This window comes from Pongo pygmaeus, chromosome 15 (assembly GCF_028885625.2).
Source record: "Pongo pygmaeus isolate AG05252 chromosome 15, NHGRI_mPonPyg2-v2.0_pri, whole genome shotgun sequence".
In the NCBI taxonomy this organism is placed as follows: Eukaryota; Metazoa; Chordata; class Mammalia; order Primates; family Hominidae; genus Pongo; species Pongo pygmaeus.
Window position 1 is genome coordinate 95,294,999 of NC_072388.2, and position 21,718 is coordinate 95,316,716.

Genomic DNA, 21,718 nt, shown 5'->3' on the forward strand with positions numbered 1-21,718 from the left:
TATAATAAATGTTATAGAAGCAGGAGGTGGGTAGAGGCAGAAGAGAACCTTCTGCTTGCAGGAGGATATCAGTCAGAGAAACAGAACCAATAGGAGACACAGATTAAGAGACATATTGCAAGGAATTGGCTTATGTGATTGTCGGGATGACTAGGCAAGTCAGAAGTCCCTTGGGAATGCCAGAACACTCAGCCTTGGACCGAAGCTCCTGCCTGCAAGCTGAATCTCTTCTTCTTCCAGGAAACCTCAGATCTGCTCTGAAGTCCTTTCAACTGATTGAATCAGGCCCATGCAGGGAGTTGAGGACAAGCTTCCTTAGTGAAAGCCAGCTGGCTGTGGGCTGTCACCACACAGACAAACTGCTTCACAGCAACACCGAGATTAGCGTGAAATGGAATAACTGGGGCCTGTCGTCCAGACAGGCGGACCCACAGACTCACCGCAGCAGAGCACCTAGAGGAGGCCACGGAGGGTTAGTGACAGAGCAGAATCAGACAGGGCACCCGGGCAGGGGGCAGACCCAGCAAAGGCTCCTAGGAGGGATTGTAGAAGAGGTCCTTGGAGATCAGGGAGTACAGCAACGTGGCTGTGGCACTGTTAAATAAAATTAAATTAAAAAGGATTGGTGGCTCACGCCTGTAATCCCAGCACTTTGGGAGGCCAAGGCAGGCGGATCACAAGGTCAGGAGCTCAAGACCATCCTGGATAACACGGTGAAACCCCATCTCTACTAAAAACACACAAAAAAATTTAGCCAGGCGTGATGGCGGGTGCCCGTAGTCCCAACTACTCAGGAGGCTGAGGCAGGAGAATGGCATGAACCCAGGAGGCGGAGCTTGCAGTGAGCCGAGATGGTGCCACTGCACTCCAGCCTGGGCCACACAGCGAGATTCCATCTCAAAAAAAAAAAAAAAAAAAAAATTAAAAAGGGTTGGAATAAAAGAATGGTTTAATAAACAAAAATAAACAAATGCAATGCCTTTTTTGAAGGCATCATTACTACAGCCATGATGGAGCAACATGGATACATTCCCATGATAAGAGGTTTCATGTAAAACCACAGTGACAGAACACTGTTGGATGTGGCATACATAAATAGCTGTGTCCAGGGATGGAACTCTGGGAGATTTTCCCATTAGTTTTAAATGCTCTTTCATGTAGTTATTTTTTTATTTTTATTTTTGAGACAGAGTCTCGCTCTGTCGCCCAGGCTGGAGTGCAACGGTGTGATCTCGGCTCACTGCAAACTCCGCCTCCTGGGTTCAAGTGATTCTCCAGCCTCAGCCCCCCGAGTAGCTGGGATTATAGGTGCCCGCCACCACGCCCAGCTAATTTTTGTATTTTCAGTAGAGACAGGGCTTAATATTAGTTTTAAATGCTCTTTGCTGTAGTTGTTTTTTGTTTGTTTGTTTTTGTTTTTTTGAGATGGAGTCTCGCTCTGTCACCTAGGTTGGAGTGCAATGGTGGGATCTCAGCTCACTGCAACCTCTGCCTCCCGATTCAGGTAATTCTCCTGCCTCAGCTCCCCAAGTAGCTGGGATTATAGGCACCCGCCATGATGCCCAGCTAATTTTTGTATTTTTGTAGAGGCGGGGTTTCACCATGTTGGCCAAACTGGTCTTGAACTCCTGACCTCAGGTGATCCACCCGCCTCGGCCTGCCAAAGTGCTGGGATTACAGGCTTGAGCCACTGCACCCAGCCTAGTTATCTTAGTTATCTTTTTTTTTTTTTTTTTAAGAGAGAGATGTTATTTTTTTTTAAGGGGAATGAGTGGTGTTAGGATGTCAGATGAAATTGCTTATTTATTAAAACTGGAAAACCCAATGTGGGGAAAGAAACAAAACACACTGAGCAGAATAATCTAACCACAGTGAACAGGAAAAAAGGCCAAGAATAAAATAAGTTCCGGGGTATCCAAGGGAGAGCGAAGCCAGGCCGGCAGGCCTCCTCCTCCCTTGCAGAAAGCAGGATGGATGAGGGGCTCTGCTTCTCCAGGCTCCCTCATGTCCCCACTGAAAGTGTTTCCAGAACATTCCAGGCCCATAAAGTGTCCAAATGCTGGAAGGATTCACATGTATATGTCTGGGATTGAATCAAATCTTGTGACTCAGTTCTCTTTGGGAGTTCTGAGATGGAGATCACTTCCCAGAACCCCGTCCTCCCCCTACAGACAGCTTTGGCCTTCTTTTCAGGGAAGAAAAGAAAAGGGACACTTGGAAACCCTGCTGATGGCCACCCAGCTCCTGCTGTTGAGGCTGATAAGGTTTATGAGGCACCAACGCCCCCTTCCGCGACCCCCTGCCTGCTGTGGCCTGAGGCTTACCTTCGTAACTGTCTTATAAACAGCATCCAGACTCAGTAACCATGTCACTCAGCTTTTAGAGGAAAACATTTATTCTGGGGAGGTGTCAGGGAAAGGATTCAGGAGATCTTGGTTCTTTCTAGCTCTGGCCTTGACATCGACTTGCTGGGTGGTCTGAAGGATTTCACTTATTTACAGAGAGAATGTTGTTCGAGAGTTTGGGATGTGCAAAACTCAGCTGCAGGCGTGGTGCGGGGTGGGAAGATGAGCAAGGCAGGGTCCTCCTATCCAAGTACAGCGAATAGGGTGGGACAGACGCACATGCACTTTATGCACACATGCACGCACACCATGTGCTCAGCTGCCACTGAGAGGATAAGAGATGCAGAGGCAGAGGGAGAACAGCCGCCCTCTGACTAAGGATGGATCCCAGCTGTCTCAAGAGCTCTCCTGGATGGACAGATTGGTGGCATCCCAGCAACACCCCCCATCTCTCCATCCAGCTGTGTAATGAATGACTGGAAACCTCAGCTGGCCTGTGAGCAGGAGATCTGGCCAGGTGGAAGGGAATCCCTGACACCCTACAACCCCTGGTGTAGCTAAAGCAGACGGGCCTCCTGGGCTGGTGCAGGAAGAACAGCTTATGTTCTCGAACACATTGACCACGTGCTCCATGTGTCTGACACACACGGACTCGTCTACTCCCCACAACGACCTTGGAGATGGGGCTGTTTAAAATACCAATCCCCACTGTATAGTTGAAAAAAAATGAGGTGCAATGAGGTTAAATAACGAGCTCTAGAGAGGAGGACTCAATTCACAGTCAGCTTCCAGAGCCCATTGCCCTAACTGCCAGGCTGGCTTCCCGTCCGTAATGCACGTTTCCAGCTAGAGGCTTTCAGGCTGGGTTTCCCACACTTAGCCATTTACATTCACGTTCACAGTTTTTGCCATATCCATGTCACCTGTACAACCATTTCTTTAGTAGTGACTTACTTTTGAACTGCAACTTCATGTCACCAATTTAAATGGAAAATGAGTATCATTTATCATAAAAAAGATGATAACTATAAAAAATAAAAGCAATAGAATGTAAACAATGCTATTAAAGCCTGGGTAGATTCGGGGACCAGCCAAGGCTCTGAGCCTGCTCAGTCTGTTGAAAAAGGAGATTACGCACATAGAAAGGTGTTGAAGACGCACAGACTCCACGCTGAGATGTTCTTGTTGGCCTAATCAGGAGGAATGACTAGATTATTCAATTCAAGGTTATTTACCAGCCAAACTACTTCCCTTGCTGGGAAATGCTTCCCAGCTCTAACATGCAGTCACAAAATACGGGTCACAAGTTGACATCAGAAGGAAAAATATCTTTTCCTTCTCCACGTCTGAGTTCTTGGTTGGGGGCCCTGAAACAAAAAACAGATTAACAAGAGAAAAGTGAACAAATAAATTTAATGTAAGTTTAATGTGACATGGGAACCTTCATAAGGAAATGAAGTGATTAAGCCTGAGTGCCTTTTTATTTTTTTGAGACAGAGTCTCACTCTATCGCCCAGGCTGGAGTGCAGTGGTGCAATACAGCTCACTGCAGCCTCGATCACCCCGGGCTCAGCTGATCCTCCCACCTCAGCCTCCCAGGTAGTTAGGACTAGGACTACAAGTGTGCGCCACCACGCCCACCTAATTTTTTTGTACTTTTTGTAGACACAGTCTCATTGTGTTGGCCACGCTGGTCTCCCACTCCTGGGCTCAAGCGATCAGCCTGCCTCAGCCTCCCAAAGTGCTGGGGTCACAGGCAGGAACCACTGTGCCCGGCCTGAGTGTTTCCATTAGATGTGATGAAGAGTGGAGAATCGTGGGAATGTGGTGGGACCAGGGAGCATGAGCGAAGTACAGAGAACCGGGGAAACAGCAAGGCCTGTTGGGGCTCCTCTCAGTGTCCCCAGTGCTCAGAGCGGAGGGTGCCCCTTTCCTCTGGGTGTGGAGTCTGGTGACCTGCTTCAGGGAACAATCACAGAGTCCTTCCTGCACCTGCTGTTTCTTGGATTCTTTCCACTTAAAATATTCAACATGTGAAGCTGCCACATTTTGGGGTAGCGTGCCCTGAACCCCATCATTGGCTAAAAGGTCGGGGGTCCCACATGAGGCACACTTGGCCCTTAAGACAGTGACACTATGTATTTCGTGGAGGCCACTGCTTCAAAGGCCCTAAGGTGTGGATTCCTGGGAAACCAAAACAGGCTGTCTCCGAGGCTCGAGTGGAATTGATTCCTGACAGCACCAGGCCCACAGTGTCTGTGTGAGTAAATGAAGAAAGTGTTTTTACAGTAAGTCTTCTTGGACAGAATTCTGAGGGAGAGAGAGAATGAGTGAATCAGAATGTTGGATGTTCCCTCTAAGGCATTTGTTTAAAAAATCAGGGGAAAAACCCAGGAGCAGAGTCATCGCCTGTCCCCAGCTCTAAGGATCAGCGTCTGTGAGGGGCACAAGTCCACCCTCCTAGCTCTGTAGACAAGGAGACTGTGGTCCAGAGAGATGGAGATCCCACAGACAACGGCCCACCTGGAGCACCCCCTCCCCGCCTGACTTTATATTCCCAGGATGCGTTCATCAGGGTCTCAGTAAAAAAGAGAGGGCACATTCCAATTGGGTAATAGGAAGAGGATGTTAATGAAGCGTTTCTTTACAGTGCTGTAGGCAGCATATTGGGGTTCTGCGAGGAGCAGGCAGCACCCTGGGTGCCTCAGGGCTGGTGTGGCAAAGCCTCAGCACCCTCCCTACCTCCTTCCCCGCTCGCGATCAGGCCCCTGATAAAAGCACTGAACTCTGCTCCAGGCCTGGCCAGCATAAAGGCCCCCAAGAGAGGAGCCAACAACACCCCATCCTCCCTCTCACCCTCCCTCAGGCTCCTGCTGGGGCTCCCACTGGCCAAACCCAAAGAGAAGCCAGAAGGCAAAGAGCCCCGTGTACCCGTCAGGGCTCCCGAGCAGGGGCCACAGAGGAAAAGCCAGGAGGTGACCTGGAGCAGGACACAGCAGCTCCCTGACAGGGATCCTCACCCAGGGCACACCTCTAGAGCAGATGGAGAAAACAACTCAGTAGACTTCAGACTCCCAAATTCTCCCAGTTCTTTAATCTGCCTGCCCTCTGGACTTTGGGAGAAAGTTGAAAGGGAAAGCCCTCAACTTTGTTTTGAAAATGAGAGCAATGTTTACAGCCACTAGCAAGCAATTAGGATCCAGCTGGGCTGATGTGGCCAGATCTGGGGACACCCAGCCAGGTAGATGCACAACAGACCCATAATGGAGGTCAGCGAGGAAACACTGGACACGTCCCCCATGACCGAGCTGTGAGGACCTGAGTTATCTGTGCGGCGGTCACTATCGTGTAGAAATGGAAGCTGTGCATGCAGGCTGAGGCCTCTCAGCTGGACGGTTCAGCCTGAGTGAGCCCCAAGAGGACAGGGGAGGCTGGTCTTCATTCTTCCCCTCTGAATCACCAGCACATGACAGACTGTCAATAATTTGTTAAATGCTTTTAAAAATGAATGCTTTAAGCCGGGTGCGGTGGTTCACATCTGTAATCCCAGCACTTTGGGAGGCCGAGGCGGGTGGATCGTTTGAGGTCAGGAGTTCGAGACCAACCTGGCCAACATGGCAAAACCTCATCTCTACCAAAAATACAAAAATTAGCCGGGCATGGTGGCAGGCACCTGTGATCCCAGCTACTCAGGAGGTTGAGACAGGAGAATCGCTTGAACTCGGGAGGCAGAGGTTGCAGTGAGCCGAGATTACGCCATTGCACTCCAGCCTCGGCGACAGAGCGAGACTCCGTCTCAAAAAAAAAAAAAAAAAAAAAATTATGCTTCAAACACATGATCTCTCACCACTGTTGAATTTTCTTTCTATGAGCCCAGGAGGGCCTCTCAGAGAGGAAAGCTCCTAGGTCTTCCTTTCCCTCTGCAAACTCCCTGCCTTGAAGAATCAGAAGGACTGTGCTGCTCGTTGCATCCTTTGCAAGTTCCAAACCCTGATCCCAGCTCTGCTTAGGGGTTCCGGCAAACCTTTTCCGGGTGTTAATTACCTCCCGCTTCATTTCCTGTTTACCAACTCAGCTTTTTGTTTTAATGTGTTTGAATTCCCTGAACTGACCATTGTCTGATCTCCACCTTCCAACTGAATTAGGGGAGCTGGGCTTCTGGAAACCCAGGTGCCGGGTGTTGCAGAGTGGCTGAAAGCTGGGATGTGGCAGATCTGTGGCTACATTCATGCACACACACACCCACATACCCACACATGCACATGCACACACACACACCTGCACTCACACACTTGCACATGCATAGACCACAGCTTTCCACACCCTTCCTAGACAAGGATCACTTGGTATCCTGGAAAGAGTGTGAAGTCTGGAATGGAAAGAGAGGGGGTTAAGCCCTACCTCTAGCCATGGGACTGAGACAAGTCACTCCCACCCGTCTGTGCCTCGTTTCCTCCTCTGTGAGGCAAGCACAGAGCCCATGCCTCCCTCCCTGGATGGGAGTGATGTGAAACTTGAAGAGGGATAGAGACAGGGGTCGTCAATGGAAGCCCCTTGGGCAAAAAGGCCCTTTCATCCAGGGGCACAGAGGAGGACCTGAGCTGAGAACTTGACAGCACCTTGTATTGGTAACCAGCCCAAGGGACTGGAAATACTCAGATGTGTCTGTCTCCCTTATTAGGTTCAAAGTCCCTCAAGACCCTGTCTCCATCACAGTGCTCCAGTCCAGACCCCTCCTCTGAGCTTCAGACCCTGCTGGACCCAACAGCCGTTCCCATCCCCACCCGCCTGGAATTCTCCAAAGAACTTCCCCTTTAACAGTTCCAGTCTAAACACATGACCTTTCTCCTCTAAATCAGCCCCCCATCTCCACCTTTGCAGGAGATGGAAGCCATGACACCTGCCTCGCCCCTGTCCTCACCCCATCCATGTCCAATCAAGCACTAGGCATATCAGGTTTACCCTCTGAACTCCTCTGGAATCCAGCCTCTCAGCCTCCATCATCCCAGGCCGAAGCTAATGGGATAACTGGTCCTTGCTTCCACTCTACCCCCACTGCAATCCTGACTTCCTGAGCAGCAGCCAGGGCCTAATCCACATTCACACCAAGCGCCTTCCTGACTGAGATATCCTCCTGCACCGCCATCCCTCCACCCTGTTTAGTTCTGCTCACCCTCAGTGTTATCATCAATACCCACTCGCCCTCGCAGGCGGGTTTGGGACCCCATGTTCTATGCTATCACAGGACCTTTTGCTTCATTTCACTGTACTTAGGTCAGTTTGCAGTTATTAAGTGACTGATCAATGTCTGGCTTCTCCAGCAGACTGTCAGCTCCTAGCCATTGTATCGCTAGCACCGCTGTGTGGGAGCACTTCACAAACGTCCATTGAGTCAGGGACTCAGCAGTCTCCATTTCTCCTCCCTGCTGGAGAATGCATGTATTTTGCAGTCCCCAGCCCCTGTGCCATCTAACCATCTTTTCTTCTCTGTTCAGCCCAGGTGTGGCCTCACTCACATCCCACTCTGAGTCCAAATGTTCTCTCCCTGGAAGATACCAATGTTTCTGTCTGTTCGTGAGGACTCCGTGCCCACCACGACCTCTTTCAGGTGAGTCAAAGGGATTCCTCAGTTCACTAGTTAGGGGTGGGGGGCAGACACCCTGGAGAACTCCCTGGAAAGCTCAACTCTCATGCCCCAGACAACAGTTGAAGGAACCAGTGATGTTAAGCCCCAAGACAAAACCTCTCAAGTGTCCAAGTCCCTGTAGGCCTGTCGGGAGCAGAGGGAATGTTCTGCGGAACTAGAGGAAGAGGGGCTCGGGGAGGAGAAGGGCACATTCCTAGTTGTCATATGTGATCTATCCCAGATGAACTTGGAAGTGAAGGTAAGAGAGTTAAACATTAAAGTAAATACCCAGTGGATCAGACAGCAATGTGCCAGATTGCCTTGGAAACAAAATATCTCCAACACATGGTTGACATCTGGTGGAAGATCAGAACACTCTAAAGAGAGAATTTAAGGGGAGGGGGAGGAGGACCTGAGCCAGAGTAGAAGCAGACGATAGGGAGATCTGTTCTGGGGGGCAGCATTTGCAAGAAACAAGGCTGAGGGATCCACTCCAACCTCTCCACCCTGCTGCAAATGCGGCCTATGATGAAGATGAGCAGATGGCCATCTCAGCTGGGTCCACAGTGCACTGGACCTATAGTTTCCAATTCCGCACTCACCAGGCATCTTTCTGATGATCCGATGGCTTCTCAGAGCCAGGGATGGGCCAGGATCCATCCCCTTGGCTATTGTCTTGCTGAGAAATTAATACGCAGCATATGGTTCTATACTTTGGTCTCTAGTGAGTTAGCTCATGAAAGATGATAGATTCTCCAAGCCAGGGGTATGGAGGAAATGGGTTTTCTGTAGCTACAGAAATGGGGTTGAGGGTTGGACCAAGGGGACTACCCAGGGGAAGTCTTACCTTCAGAGGACTCTGGAAGGAAGGCTGCAAGTTCTCATGGATCAAGAATTCAGAGCCCAGTAGAAACAGCTTATCTCTGTTCCAAGATGTCTGGGGCCTTGGTTGGAAGATTCAAAGGCTAGGAAACCAGGAGCCACCAAAAGCTTAACTGGGGCCAGAGGATCCACTTTGAAGGTGGCAAGTTGGTTCCCCGCTATGTGGCTGCTTGAGTATCCTCACACGGCGGCTCACATCCTTCCAAGTAAGCAATGCAAGAGGCCAAGAAAGACGCTGCAAAGCATGTTATGACCTAGCCTCAGAAATCACACACCATCCCTGCCACCATTAGTAAGAAGTCCAGCCCACATCCAGGAGAAGAGGAAGCAGATTCCTCCTTTTGAAAGGAAGAATATCAAGTAATTTGGGGGCATATGAAAGCCACCACACACCACAGGGATCTTTTCAGAGCATACTTCTTATACCATCACTGTAGTTCCTTAAGACTCAGGGGCAAAGCCTCACTTCCTTAGCACCCAGTGAAGACCACGCTTACTCCCTCACTCAACCTTTTGCTACTTCCCACCTCTCCTGTCCGACATCTAGTGTCACTTTCCAGAACATACCAAGAGTTTCCCCAGTTCTGTGCCTCTGCTCAGGCTGTTCCCCCTGCCTGGTCTGCTTGTCCTCCTTCTTGTCCCCTGTCAAAATGCTTCTTATCCTTCAAGACCCAGCTCTAGAGTCACCTCCAACCCGTTACCCACCAGCCCCCACTCCAAGTCTGTGTCCCACATCCCTCCTGCTACCTCCAGGGCACCCTCTACACTCTGGGCCACAGTTGTCAGGAGTCGGGCAGGGCAGGGGCTGGGTAGTGTCTTCTTTGTGTTCTTGCACTCAGGGCAGAGCTCAGCACAGAGCAGATGCTCAAAAAACATTTAAAGGATAAAAGCATTGATTTGTGGGTCCCCCAGTCTGGCTCCAGGATGCCAGCCAGCTGCTCCTAGAAGCAAAGGGACTTTTCATGGGAAATCCCAGAGGTGATGATCAGTATCTCTCCCATAACTTGTAGCTCAGCTCTTCCTCCATGAGCCTGACTATCAATGGACCTCCCAGAAAAGGCCCCTTTTCCTTCTCTCACCCACAGCACAGGGCACTGGGAAAATGCCCAATGCGTCCTGCCCTCTGGGTTGTGCTTTGGACTTTTCAGTGTGTCTTCACATCCACTCTTCAACTTGAATCTTGCAACAGCCATGAAAAAAGAAATGCAAAGCAAGTCAGGATGAGAGCAATACCCTACTCCAAAGAAGGCAAAATAGAAGCCCAGAGAGGTCAAGCAATTTGCCCAAGACCACACAGCTAGGATTGGAACTCATGGCTGTCCAAGCCCCATGCCTCTGCTGAAGGTAGAGATGAATTACAGCAACAAGTCTAGAAAGGTGCCTGCCTTGTGGTCTGTGAGTCTTGCCTAAGAACGAAAGAGGAGCCAGTGGGTTAAAGATTAGGTCACCAACAAACGGTGGTGTTGGAGTTTACCACTGGTTATTTTAATGGGTTTTCAAGAATTGTTAATTACTAATGTTTATTGAGCCAAGTGCAGTGCTTGGGGCATTTTGCACATTGTCTCAGATCCCTATCACAACCCTGAGAGGTAGTTTTTTTAACTCCCATTTTACAGGTGAGGTAATTGTGGTTCAAGGACGTTAAGTAACTTCCCCAGCATCACACGGCTTATAAGTAAGGCAGCCAGGATGTGAACCCAGTAGGACTATCTGGCTCCAAAGTCCCCACCCTCCCTCGCCATCTGCATCCTCCGATCATCTTCAGTGCTTTGCTGATAGAAGGTACGAAATACGATGCCACAGACTGTCCAGGAAGACAGAAACTGGGCAGATGGGCTGGCCATGGTCTCCAAGCCAGAATGGAATCTCCAGGTCTGGCATGATATCATTTTTCTCTTTTAATAAATTAACTCACCCACAACAAGGTTTTGAGAGGCTGAAAGCTGAGCAACTCCCTTGGGAGGGGCCCGGTTGATAAGGAAGGAATGTGAATCCTCCCATCATGGAAGCTTCAAGGAGGTCAAGGGTCCAAGACTTGAGATTGTTAGTGTTGTTGATGGATACTGGCCAAGGAAATCTCCCAGTGGAGCCTTGAGATGAAGAACATGAGGCCCCCGTTTAGATCCAAGGATCAGAGGGGGCTCTGTAAGACCCAGGAGAGTCAGGTGCGCCAGAGCGCTGGCTGCAGAAAACAGCCTGAGCTCCACCTCGGCTTCTCCATGTCCTGGCTGGTTGTCTTTAACCCCTGTCTCCTTCCGCACCAGTTTTTGTCCTTCCCTCATGACCCTGAGGGGTAACAACTTCTTTTCCACTTTCTTTCAGCGCCGACATGCTCAATGTCACCTTGCAAGGGCCCACTCTTAACGGGACCTTTGCCCAGAGCAAATGCCCCCAAGTGGAGTGGCTGGGCTGGCTCAACACCATCCAGCCCCCCTTCCTCTGGGTGCTGTTCGTGCTGGCCACCCTAGAGAACATCTTTGTCCTCAGCGTCTTCTGCCTGCACAAGAGCAGCTGCACAGTGGCAGAGATCTACCTGGGGAACCTGGCCGCAGCGGACCTGATCCTGGCCTGCGGGCTGCCCTTCTGGGCCATCACCATCTCCAACAACTTCGACTGGCTCTTTGGGGAGACACTCTGCCGCGTGGTGAATGCCATTATCTACATGAACCTGTACAGCAGCATCTGTTTCCTGATGCTGGTGAGCATCGACCGCTACCTGGCCCTGGTGAAAACCATGTCCATGGGCCGGATGCGCGGCGTGCGCTGGGCCAAGCTCTACAGCTTGGTGATTTGGGGATGCACGCTGCTCCTGAGCTCACCCATGCTGGTGTTCCGGACCATGAAGGAGTATAGCGATGAGGGCCACAACGTCACTGCTTGCGTCATCAGCTACCCATCCCTCATCTGGGAAGTGTTCACCAACATGCTCCTGAATGTCGTAGGCTTCCTGCTGCCCCTGAGCGTCATCACCTTCTGCACAATGCAGATCATGCAGGTGCTGCGGAACAACGAGATGCAGAAGTTCAAGGAGATCCAGACGGAGAGGAGGGCCACGGTGCTAGTCCTGGTTGTGCTGCTGCTGTTCATCATCTGCTGGCTGCCCTTCCAGATCAGCACCTTCCTGGACACGCTGCATCGCCTCGGCATCCTCTCCAGCTGCCAGGACGAGCGCATCATCGATGTAATCACACAGATCGCCTCCTTCATGGCCTACAGCAACAGCTGCCTCAACCCACTGGTGTACGTGATCGTGGGCAAGCGCTTCCGAAAGAAGTCTTGGGAGGTGTACCAGGGAGTGTGCCAGAAAGGGGGCTGCAGGTCAGAACCCATTCAGATGGAGAACTCCATGGGCACACTGCGGACCTCCATCTCGGTGGAACGCCAGATTCACAAACTGCAGGACTGGGCAGGGAGCAGACAGTGAGCAAATGCCAGCAGGGCTGCTGTGAATTTGTGTAAGGATTGAGGGACAGTTGCTTTTCAGCATGGGCCCAGGAATGCCAAGGAGACATCCATGCATGACCTTGGGAAATGAGTTGATGTCTCCATTAAAACACCGGAGAGTAATTCCTGCCCTGTCCAATTTTGCAGGGAGCATGGCTGTGAGGATGGGGTGAACTCATGCACAGCCAAGGACTCCATAAACACGACAGCATTACTGTTCTTATTTGCTGCCACGCCTGAGCCAGCCTGCTCCTTCCCAGGAGTGGAGGAGGCCTGGGGGCAGGGAGAGGAGTGACTGAGCTTCCCTCCCATGTGGTCTCCGTCCCTGTCCCAGCAAGACAACTTAGATCTCCAGGAGAACCGCCATCCAGCTTTGGTGCAATGGCTGAGTGCACAGGTGAATTGTTGCCCTGGGTTTCTTTAATCTATTCAGCTAGAACTTTGGAGGACAATTTCTTGCATTAATGAAGGTTAAGCTCTGAGGGGTCCCTGATAAGAACCTGGAGACCAGGATTTTATGGCTCCCCTCACTGATGGACAAGGAGGTCTGTGCCAAAGAAGAGTCCAATAAGCAGATATTGAGCACTTGCTGTATATGCAGTATTGAGGACTGTAGGCAAGAGGGAAGAAAGAGAAGGAGCCATCTCCATCTTGAAGGAACTCAAAGACTCAAGTGGGAACGACTGGGCACTGCCACCACCAGAAAGCTGTTCGACCAGATGGTCGAGCAGGGTGCTGTGGGTGATATGGACAGCAGAAGGGGGAGACCAAGGTTCCAGCTCAACCAATAACTATTGCACAACCACCTGTCCCTGCCTCAGTTCCCTCTTCTGTAACATGAAGTCGTTGTGAGGATTAAAGGCAGTAACAGGTATAAAAGTACTTAGAAAAGCAAAGGGTGCTATGTACATGTGAGGCATTATTATGCAGATGTAACTGGGATATGTTTACTATAAGGAAAAGACACTGAGGTTTAGAAATAGCTCCGTGGAGCAGAATCTGTATTGGGAGCCGGTGGCGGTGTGAAGCACCAGTGTCTGGCACACAGTAGGTGCTCATTGGCTCCCTTCCACCTGTCATTCCCACCACCCTGAGGCCCCCACCGCCACACACACATGAGCATTTGGAGAGAAGGCCATGTCTTCAAAGTTTGATTTGTGATGAGGCAGAGGAAGATATCTCTAATCGGTCTTGCCCAGAGGATCACAGTGCTGAGACCCCCCCACTGCCAGCCGGTACCTGGGAAGGGGGAGAGTGCAGGCCTGCTCAGGGACTGTTCCTGTCTCATCAACCAAGGGATTGTTCCTGCCAATCAATGGTTTATTGGAAGGTGGCCCAGTATGAGCCCTAGAACAGTGTGAAAAGGAATGGCAATGGTGTTCACCATCGGCAGTGCCAGGGCAGCCCTCATTCACTTCATAAATGAATATTTATTAGCTGGTTGGAGAGCTAGAACCTGGAGAACTAGAACCTGGAGGGCTAGAACCTGGAGAGGCTAGAACCTAGAGGGGCTAGAACCTAGAGAAGCTAAAACCCGGAGAGCTAGAAGCTGGAGGACTAGAACCTGGAGGGCTGGAATCTGGAGAGCTAGAACCTGGAGGGCCAGAACCTGGAGGGCTAGAACCTAGAAGGGCTAGAACCTGGAGGGCTAGAACCTGGCAGGCTAGAACCTAGAAGGGCTAGAACCTGAAGAGCTGGAACCTGGAGGGCTAGAACCTGGAAGGGCTAGAACCTGTAGAGCTAGAACATGGAGAGCTAGAACCCGGCAGGCTAGAACCTGGCAAGCTAGAACCTGGAGGGAATGAACCTGGAGGGCTAGAACCTGGAGAATGAGAAAAATTTACATGGCAAAGAGCCCATAAATCCTGACCAATCCAACTCTGAATTTTAAAGCAAAAGCGTCAATATAAGATTCCCTCCTTACCCCCAACCCACTCTTTTTTCCCACCACCCACTCTCCTCTGCCTCAATAAGTATCTGGAGAAAGAAAACAGGTGAAAGAAGAAGTAAAAACCATTTAGTATTAGTATTAGAATGAAGTCAAACTGTGCTACCCATGGTGAATGGAAAAAAAAAAAAAAGAGGCTGTGTTTTGTCACACAGGGCAGTCATTCATCAGCAGAGCACGTGATGGTCTGAGACTCTCTTAGGAGCAGAGTTCTGCGCAATAGCCATGTGGGGATCCACACGTGGTCTGAGGGGCAACTGAGTCTGCGGGAGAAGAGCTGCCCTGTGCATGGTGTAGATGCCCTGATAAAGAACATCTGCCCTGTGAAAGACCCAATGAGCTGTTATGTTGTCAACAGGAAGCATTTCACATCCAATGAGAAGCATTTCACATCCATGAGAAAATCATGTAAACATGTGTCTTTTCTGTATTATGTATTCTGTATTATGCTGTAGAGCATAATAAATGGATGAGGTTTTTGCACAGCTCTAGCATTTGTTACAACTCCGGAAACCTCTGAGTTTGGTCCCTGGGGTACCGCCTTGCACACTCAGAAGCCTTTGGGAAGGGGTGCTATTTATTTCTGCTCAATCTGTTAACAGCCTTCTGGCATGTAGATCAGTGGTCTCCAAGCTTTTGTGATTGCATATTCCTATAGGAAAAAAGAATTGATTATGCATACCCAACATGTATATTTATTAATATGTATGAAGATGTACATTCTAAAATATAATCAACCAGTAGAAATTTAAGAAAGAAGATGTAAAAAACATATTAACAGTGCTTGAATATTTCCTTCCATCTTACATTTCTACAGGGATAACTCATTACCAAGTTCCCACTACGTGAGTGTGAGACCCTCATGAGGGCTAGAATCATAGGCGCAGCAGCGATTCAATCATTTATTCATGCAATATAGACTTACTGAGTGCCTACCACTTGATTTCCCTTCGAATCAGGAGTATCTTCTACAATATCCTGATGAAAAGCCACTTGTTTCATACTCCCAGTGATGGGGAACTCATTATCCATTCCACTTTGGGATCCCTTCATTATTCATGTATTCATTGCTTCACTCATTTATTAAACAAAACTTGCCTAGTCTGTCTCCATAAATGCCCCTCCTCCATCCATGCATCCATCCATCCATGCCAGAAACCTGGGGCTCATCGTTCAACGTACCCTCTCCTTCATCTGTTCCATCTAGTGGGTCAGCACCTCTTTTATTTTTTTCTAACTTTTATTTTGAGTTCAGGGGTACACGTGCAGGTTTGTTACATAGGTAAACTTGGGTCATGGGGGTTTGTTGTACAGATTATTTCATCACCCAAGCATTAAGCCTAGTACCCATTAGTTATTTTTCCTGCTCCTCTCCCTCTTCCCAACCCCCACCCTCCACTAGGCCCCAGTGTCTGTTGTTCCCTTCTTTGTGTTCATGTGTTCTCATCATTTAGCTCTCACTTACAAATGAGAACATGTGGTATTTGGTTTTCTGTTCTTGGGTTAGTTCACTAAAGATAATGGCCTCCAGCTCCATCCATGTTCCCGCAGAGGATATGATCTCATTCTTTTTTATGGCTGCATAGTATACCATGGTTGTACATGTACCGCATTTTCTTTATCCAGTCTATAATTGATGGGCATTTACATTGATTCCATGCCTTTGCCATTGTGAATAGTGCTGCAATGAACATTCATGTGCATGTGTATTTATGATACAATGATTTATATTCCTTTGGGTATATACCCAGTAATGGGATCAGCACTTCTTTTAGATTCTACTCACTGTTTCCTAAATCTATGTTTCCTTCTATGTCCAACCATTGTCTGTCATGAGTGCCTCCAATACTAACCCCTACTATCTCCCAATTCTTATTCTCCACTCTGCAGCCAACATCGTCTTTTAAGAATGCAAATACATTCATGGGGAGGCTATAAACATAGAGAACTGTGTTAGGAGCCAAGACTTTAGGATTAGGTAGACCTGGATTCCACTTGTGGTTTAGCTTTGGGCTCTTATTTGCTGTGTAGTCTTGGGTACTTCAGTTATCCTTTCTGAGTCAACATTTCCTTGTCCGTAAAATGGGGATAATAATGGTATCTACCTCATAAAATTGTTAATAGGATTAATGTATGAAAGCATCTAGCACAGTGCCTGGTACATAGTTGGCACTGAACATGTACTAGCTTTGATGATGATGATGATGATGATGATGATGATGATGATGATGTTGGCAGTGAGTGTGATGGGGGCATCCTCCAAGGGAAACCCTTCCATAGTGTCCCACCCCTCTTGCGATAAGGTTCTACAGCTGTAACATGGCTTGCAAGACCCTTCATGATCTGGCCCCTGTCTTGTCTCTATGTCTCCCTCTCTCTGCTCCAGGCTCATTCTCTACCCTCCAGCCATTTGGATGCAAGAACCTAGACAGATCCCAGAAGATATTTCATTCTGCCTCCAGTGCCCATTCTTCCCACCCAGCCTGCACCCCCTCACTAAGTGCCCTGAACTTGGAGGAAGTTGTCCACAAGTGCTTAAGGGAGCTCACTCATCCAGGGAATTTTGTTCACAGATGCCTGCATTACTCAAGGGAGTCAGCAATCCAGGGGAAACCACATGCCTGGAAACCTGAGCAGGGCTCTTAGCAGGCAAGAAAAAAAACAAAAAAAAAGGGCTGGGAGAGCCTCCCCAGCCAGGAAACAGGAGCAGCCCCTTGACTCCTGACCCTCCCTGGCTCCAGCAAGCTGGTGCAATGGGAAGAAGCCCAGGTGGGCTTAGGGGACCAAGCAAGGGGCCTAGCTCCTGAGTCTTCCCTGGCCAGAGAGGGGTGAGAATAGGATGCAGAGATGCAAACTAGACACCAGATGACCTCATGGGAATTCATGCTAGTGCTGGAGCCTCTTGAGCACAGCCTTCATGACTGTGTCTCCATTTTGTAGACCCCAGCCCTGTGCTGCATTACCTCCTTGTTACCCAATTTTTGACCCTTACGTAGCTCTGATCCTTCACCAAGGATGAGGGCAGGGAGCAGGGATGAGCAACAGAGGTCATGATTTGGCAATAGCAATGGCTGAAAGTTTAATCATTTGTTCATGAGAGTTTTATTCTGGTTTTAGTTTTTTATTTTGTTTTGTTGGCTGAGGCAAAACAGTCCCAGGTCAAAGGGATCCCATCAAAATACTTCATGCTCACAACCACTCTGGGAGTTTGCATGATCACTGGTTCATGGTATGGAAACTGAGGCCCAGAAAGGGAAGTAACTTGCCAAGGCCATGCAGTTCTTAAGGAGGGTGCTCTGGAAATTCTCTCTGTTCCTGGGGTGTTCATGCCTTAACAAACCAAGAATACAAATTCTGTCACAGGAAAAGTCCTCGAAGTGCCTTCTTGCATGAGGAGCTTATGACCCAGGGCTTGGGCTATTTCTGCCACAATAAAAGCTTTGCATCTCATAGGCCTTGTGCATACTTGCTTCCTGCAGATCACCTTCCCAGAGGCTGGTGGCTGTAATTCACATGCCATACAGTTTACCCACTTTAGCTTTTACTTAATAACCGATTCATGCAACCATCACTACTGTCTAATCCCAGAACACTCTCATCAACTCCCAAGAAATTGCATATTCATTAGCAGTCACGTCCCATTCTCCCTTCCTCGTGGCTTTGGGCAACCACTAATCTTTCTGGCTCTAGATTTACCTGTTGCGAAAGAAGCCAGGCACATGTTGTAGGATGCTGTCTCTGTAGAGCCTATAACACGTGCCTTTTGTGTCTAGCTCCTTTTGCCTCCTTACACTGAGCTAGAATGTTTAATTGTTGGGGGAGAACTTTGGGGACCAGGCCATGGGTTCCCTACCATGCCACTTGTGTGATCTCAGCAAGCCACTTTACTCATCTTCCCTCCCATCACCTTTGGCCTTAGTTTGCTCGTCTGTCAAATGGAGAGATAATAAGTCATGACTCTAACAGGCTTCTGGCATGTAGATCAGTGGTCTCCAAGGACTGCCTTCTGTGATGTTGATGCTGTCCTCTATAGTTTACGAAGGCCCTAGCACCAACAGTACAGGGGCTTGGAGGCAGGTTCCTGGTTCACATCTCACCTCTGCCACTTCCCAGGTGTGGGAATTTGAAGAAGGTTGGTGAATTTCTCTGAGTGTCTCTTTTCTCATCTATTAAATGAAGATTCCAAGTATTGTGAAGATTCAGTGAGATAAAGATGTTGTGATGAGTTGAAGAGTATCCCTCCACCCCAACTCATGTCCACATGGAACTTCAGAATACGACCTTATTTGGGAATAGGGTCTTTGCAGAAGTAGTTAAATTAAGATGAGTTTACACAGGTTGAGCATTCCTAATCCAAAAATCTGAAATCACAAATGCCCCCAAATCCACAACTTTTTGAGCACTGACATGATGCTCAAAGGACATGTTATTGGAACATTTTAGATTTTGAATTTCTGGATTAAGGATGGTCAGCTGGTATGAATTCTGCAAATATTCCAAAATCCAAAAACATTCAAAATCCAAAACACAAAAACTTCTGGTCCCAAGCATTTCTGGTTAAGGGATACCCAACCTGTACTGGACTAAGGTGACCCCTAAATTCAATAACTGGTGTCCTTATAAGAAGAGGAGAAAAAAAGGCACAGAGAGAAGGCCATAAGAAGATGGTGGAGAGTCTGGAGCGATGCTTCCACAAGCCAAGAAATGTGAAGGATTGCCCAGAACCACCAGAAGTGAGGAAGAAGCAAGGAGTGGCTTCTCCTTCAGAGCCTCCAGGAGGAATCAACACTGCCAGCACCTTGATTTTGGACTTCTGGCCTCCAGAACTGTGAGAGGAAAAATGTTCGTTGTTTAGGCCACTTAGATTTTGATACTTTGTATGGCATCCTAAGCAAATGGACACAGGTGTTTTAGTCTTTTTGAGCACATGCTCACCATCAAGTTGCCCATTAAGGTACCTGCAGGCCCCTTCTCTCAACAATGAGAGAGCACACTGGATGTTTTTCTCGGGTCTTTTTAGGGTTAGAGATATTTGTTAGTGCAGATTTCCTAAGAAATAATAGGAAATGCAATCTTACTGAATTGTAGAGGATTTTTTTCAAATGGAAGATACTGAGGCCTTTCCCATATTGCGGGCCAGCCCCAAGCCCCCAGAGCGTGAATCATGGGCCCGAGGTGCTGAGTGTAAATGCCCATCCTTGTGGACCTAGGACCTGGGATCCACTGATTCTTTCTTCCTTCCCCAGAACCAAAAGGCAGGCCAATTCAAGGAGTCTCAGACCAGGATTTAAATAAATAAATAAATGACCTCAGGGCCCAGCTCCCAGCTTCCAGACAGCCCAGCCACCAACCCTACCCAGGTGGGAGGCTACTTATAGACAACCCTGAAAGATGGTCAAAGACGGGGTTCTGAGACTCTCTGGATGCCTCCTTTCATGCTGAGTCACCCTTTGCGGTCCACTCAGCCGGCAAGCAATGCGTGTCTGTTTCCTCTCCTCAGTCCCGGCTAAGACAGAACACAGCGTGTGTGGGCCCTCCTCATAATGACACGACCACTGTCTTGTGCAACAGTAAAATGATAAAATTAGGAACAGTTACTGTGGGGTTCCTACCAAAGGCCAGTTGCATCACCACATTATCCCATGCGATTCCCAAACTCTGCAACGTGCTCCACTTTACAGACCGAGGCTCCGGAAAGTGGAATTGAAAATGGTCCAGATTCTCCAATTGCACACAAAAAAATGTGTTGCTTTCTTCCATAATTTCCCATTAAATTGTTGTCTCTTTCACCAAAAAAAAAAAAAAAAAAAAAAGCAAGAAGAAGAAGAAAATGGTCCAGATTCACCTTCTCAGCAGTGATGGAGCTAGGGTGTCAACCCTGCTGAAGCAGCTCCACACCATACACCTGCCTGCCTGGACTTCCAAATCAGACCTTAAGGACCAGGGACGGGACTTGCTTTTGCAGTCAGGTTTGCTCACTGTCTCCCTGACCTCCCTAAGTACAGTAGTCCCCCCTTTATCCATGGTTTCAATTACCTGTGGCCAATACAGTTCTGAAAATATTAAATGGAAAATTCCAGAAAAAAGCAATTAATACGTTTTAAACTATGCACCATTCTGAGTAGTGTGATGAAACCTCGCCCCGTCCTGCTTTGTTCCACATGGGACATGAGTTGTCCCTTTGTCCAATGTACCCATGCTGCATAAGCTACCCACCATTACTGTACAGCATAATGTTATAAAGTTTGGTACTATCTGCAGTTTCAGGCATCCACTGGGGGTCTTGGAACGTTTTCCCCATGCCTAAGGGGGAACTGCTGTACAGAGCCTCATGCCTTTCTGTTTTGAAGACCACTGGATCCTGTTCTGTTTCTTCAAAGAATTCACAATCACAGTCCTGTACAGGTTTCTCTGTTAGTCTGTCTCTATCCCAAGTCTGTAGCCCCCATGAGGGCTGGGACAGTCAAGAATGACCCCAAGTCTTCAAGAAAAGGTATGGTTATCTTCAGCAATTTCAGTTCCCCTATACTCAGAGTTCTGCAGCTCACAGAAGCAACTTCAGTTTCCCTGGATCCGGAGTTTTGCATCCCCATCATGGGGACCAATATGATTTATATGAAAGATAAATGCTCACAGCATCAACTTTATAATACAGTAATCCAATTCCATCTCTTTAAAACATCATAAGGGAACTACTGGTTTCTAAAGAAAACATCTTATTCCATACCCCCATTCTTTGCTGTACACATACATGGGTTAATTAGGCATCTAGGCTGATTGAAAAATGATGTAAGAGCTTTTCCATATGGTACTTGCTGCCAGATTAAGAAAGAAAGGTCATAAAACTGAGAAAAGATGCATTAACATGTACATATTCATCTTATCCTGGGAACATCTATACAGCACGATACTGACATTTCCCACACAGTTATTTGATCCTCACAACTTTCAGAAGCAGGGAGGACCACAGCATTCCAGGACCACTGGCCGGGCTCTCTTCTGGAGGCCCTGCAGGTGGGCTCCACCTGCTGTGAGCATTTATCTTTAGAACAGATCATGTAGTTACAGCTATAATACTCCAAGTACAGGGAAATAGAAATTGCTTCCATGAGCTGCAAAACTTTATGCACATGCTATCTCAAAGCACCCTTACTCTGGGCTGAAACTATCATTCAATTATCTTCCCTGAACCAAACCAAGAGCTGCACAGGGCCTGCTGGAGGGTAGGGGATATGGGATATTCATGGATAGCGTAAGTGGGGTGTGGGGCTTGAACCCGGGCTTTCTGACCCCAAGTTCCAAGTGAGCCTTCCACAAAGGCTTATGAACATGTGTGTGTTATAATACACATGCTGGTCCTCCCACCTGCGATGGTTTTCTCAGCTTGCTTGCCTTCCAAACTCCTATTCAGCCCTGAAAACCCAGTTTAAATAATCCTCTGCCATGAATTCTTCCCCAACTCTGCATAATAGT

General features: G+C 48.4%; 1 protein-coding gene across 3 annotated transcripts in view; it reads left to right on the forward strand.

The window, feature by feature from the left end:
• Positions 1 to 14,728, forward strand: part of BDKRB2 (bradykinin receptor B2) — a 38,494-nt gene extending 23,766 nt beyond the window's left edge. The window contains exons 2-4 of one of the 3 annotated variants that reach the window (XM_063652050.1): positions 7,841 to 7,953; positions 10,470 to 10,635; positions 11,176 to 14,728. In XM_063652050.1, coding sequence (XP_063508120.1) covers positions 11,183 to 12,277 — 1,095 coding nt within the window. In that variant the 5' untranslated portion in view covers positions 7,841 to 7,953; positions 10,470 to 10,635; positions 11,176 to 11,182 and the 3' untranslated portion in view covers positions 12,278 to 14,728. The remainder of the gene's footprint in view (positions 1 to 7,840; positions 7,954 to 10,469; positions 10,636 to 11,175) is intronic. The other 2 variants (XM_054449463.2, XM_054449464.2) reach the window with 2 other exon arrangements.
• The last annotated feature ends 6,990 nt before the right edge of the window (positions 14,729 to 21,718 follow it).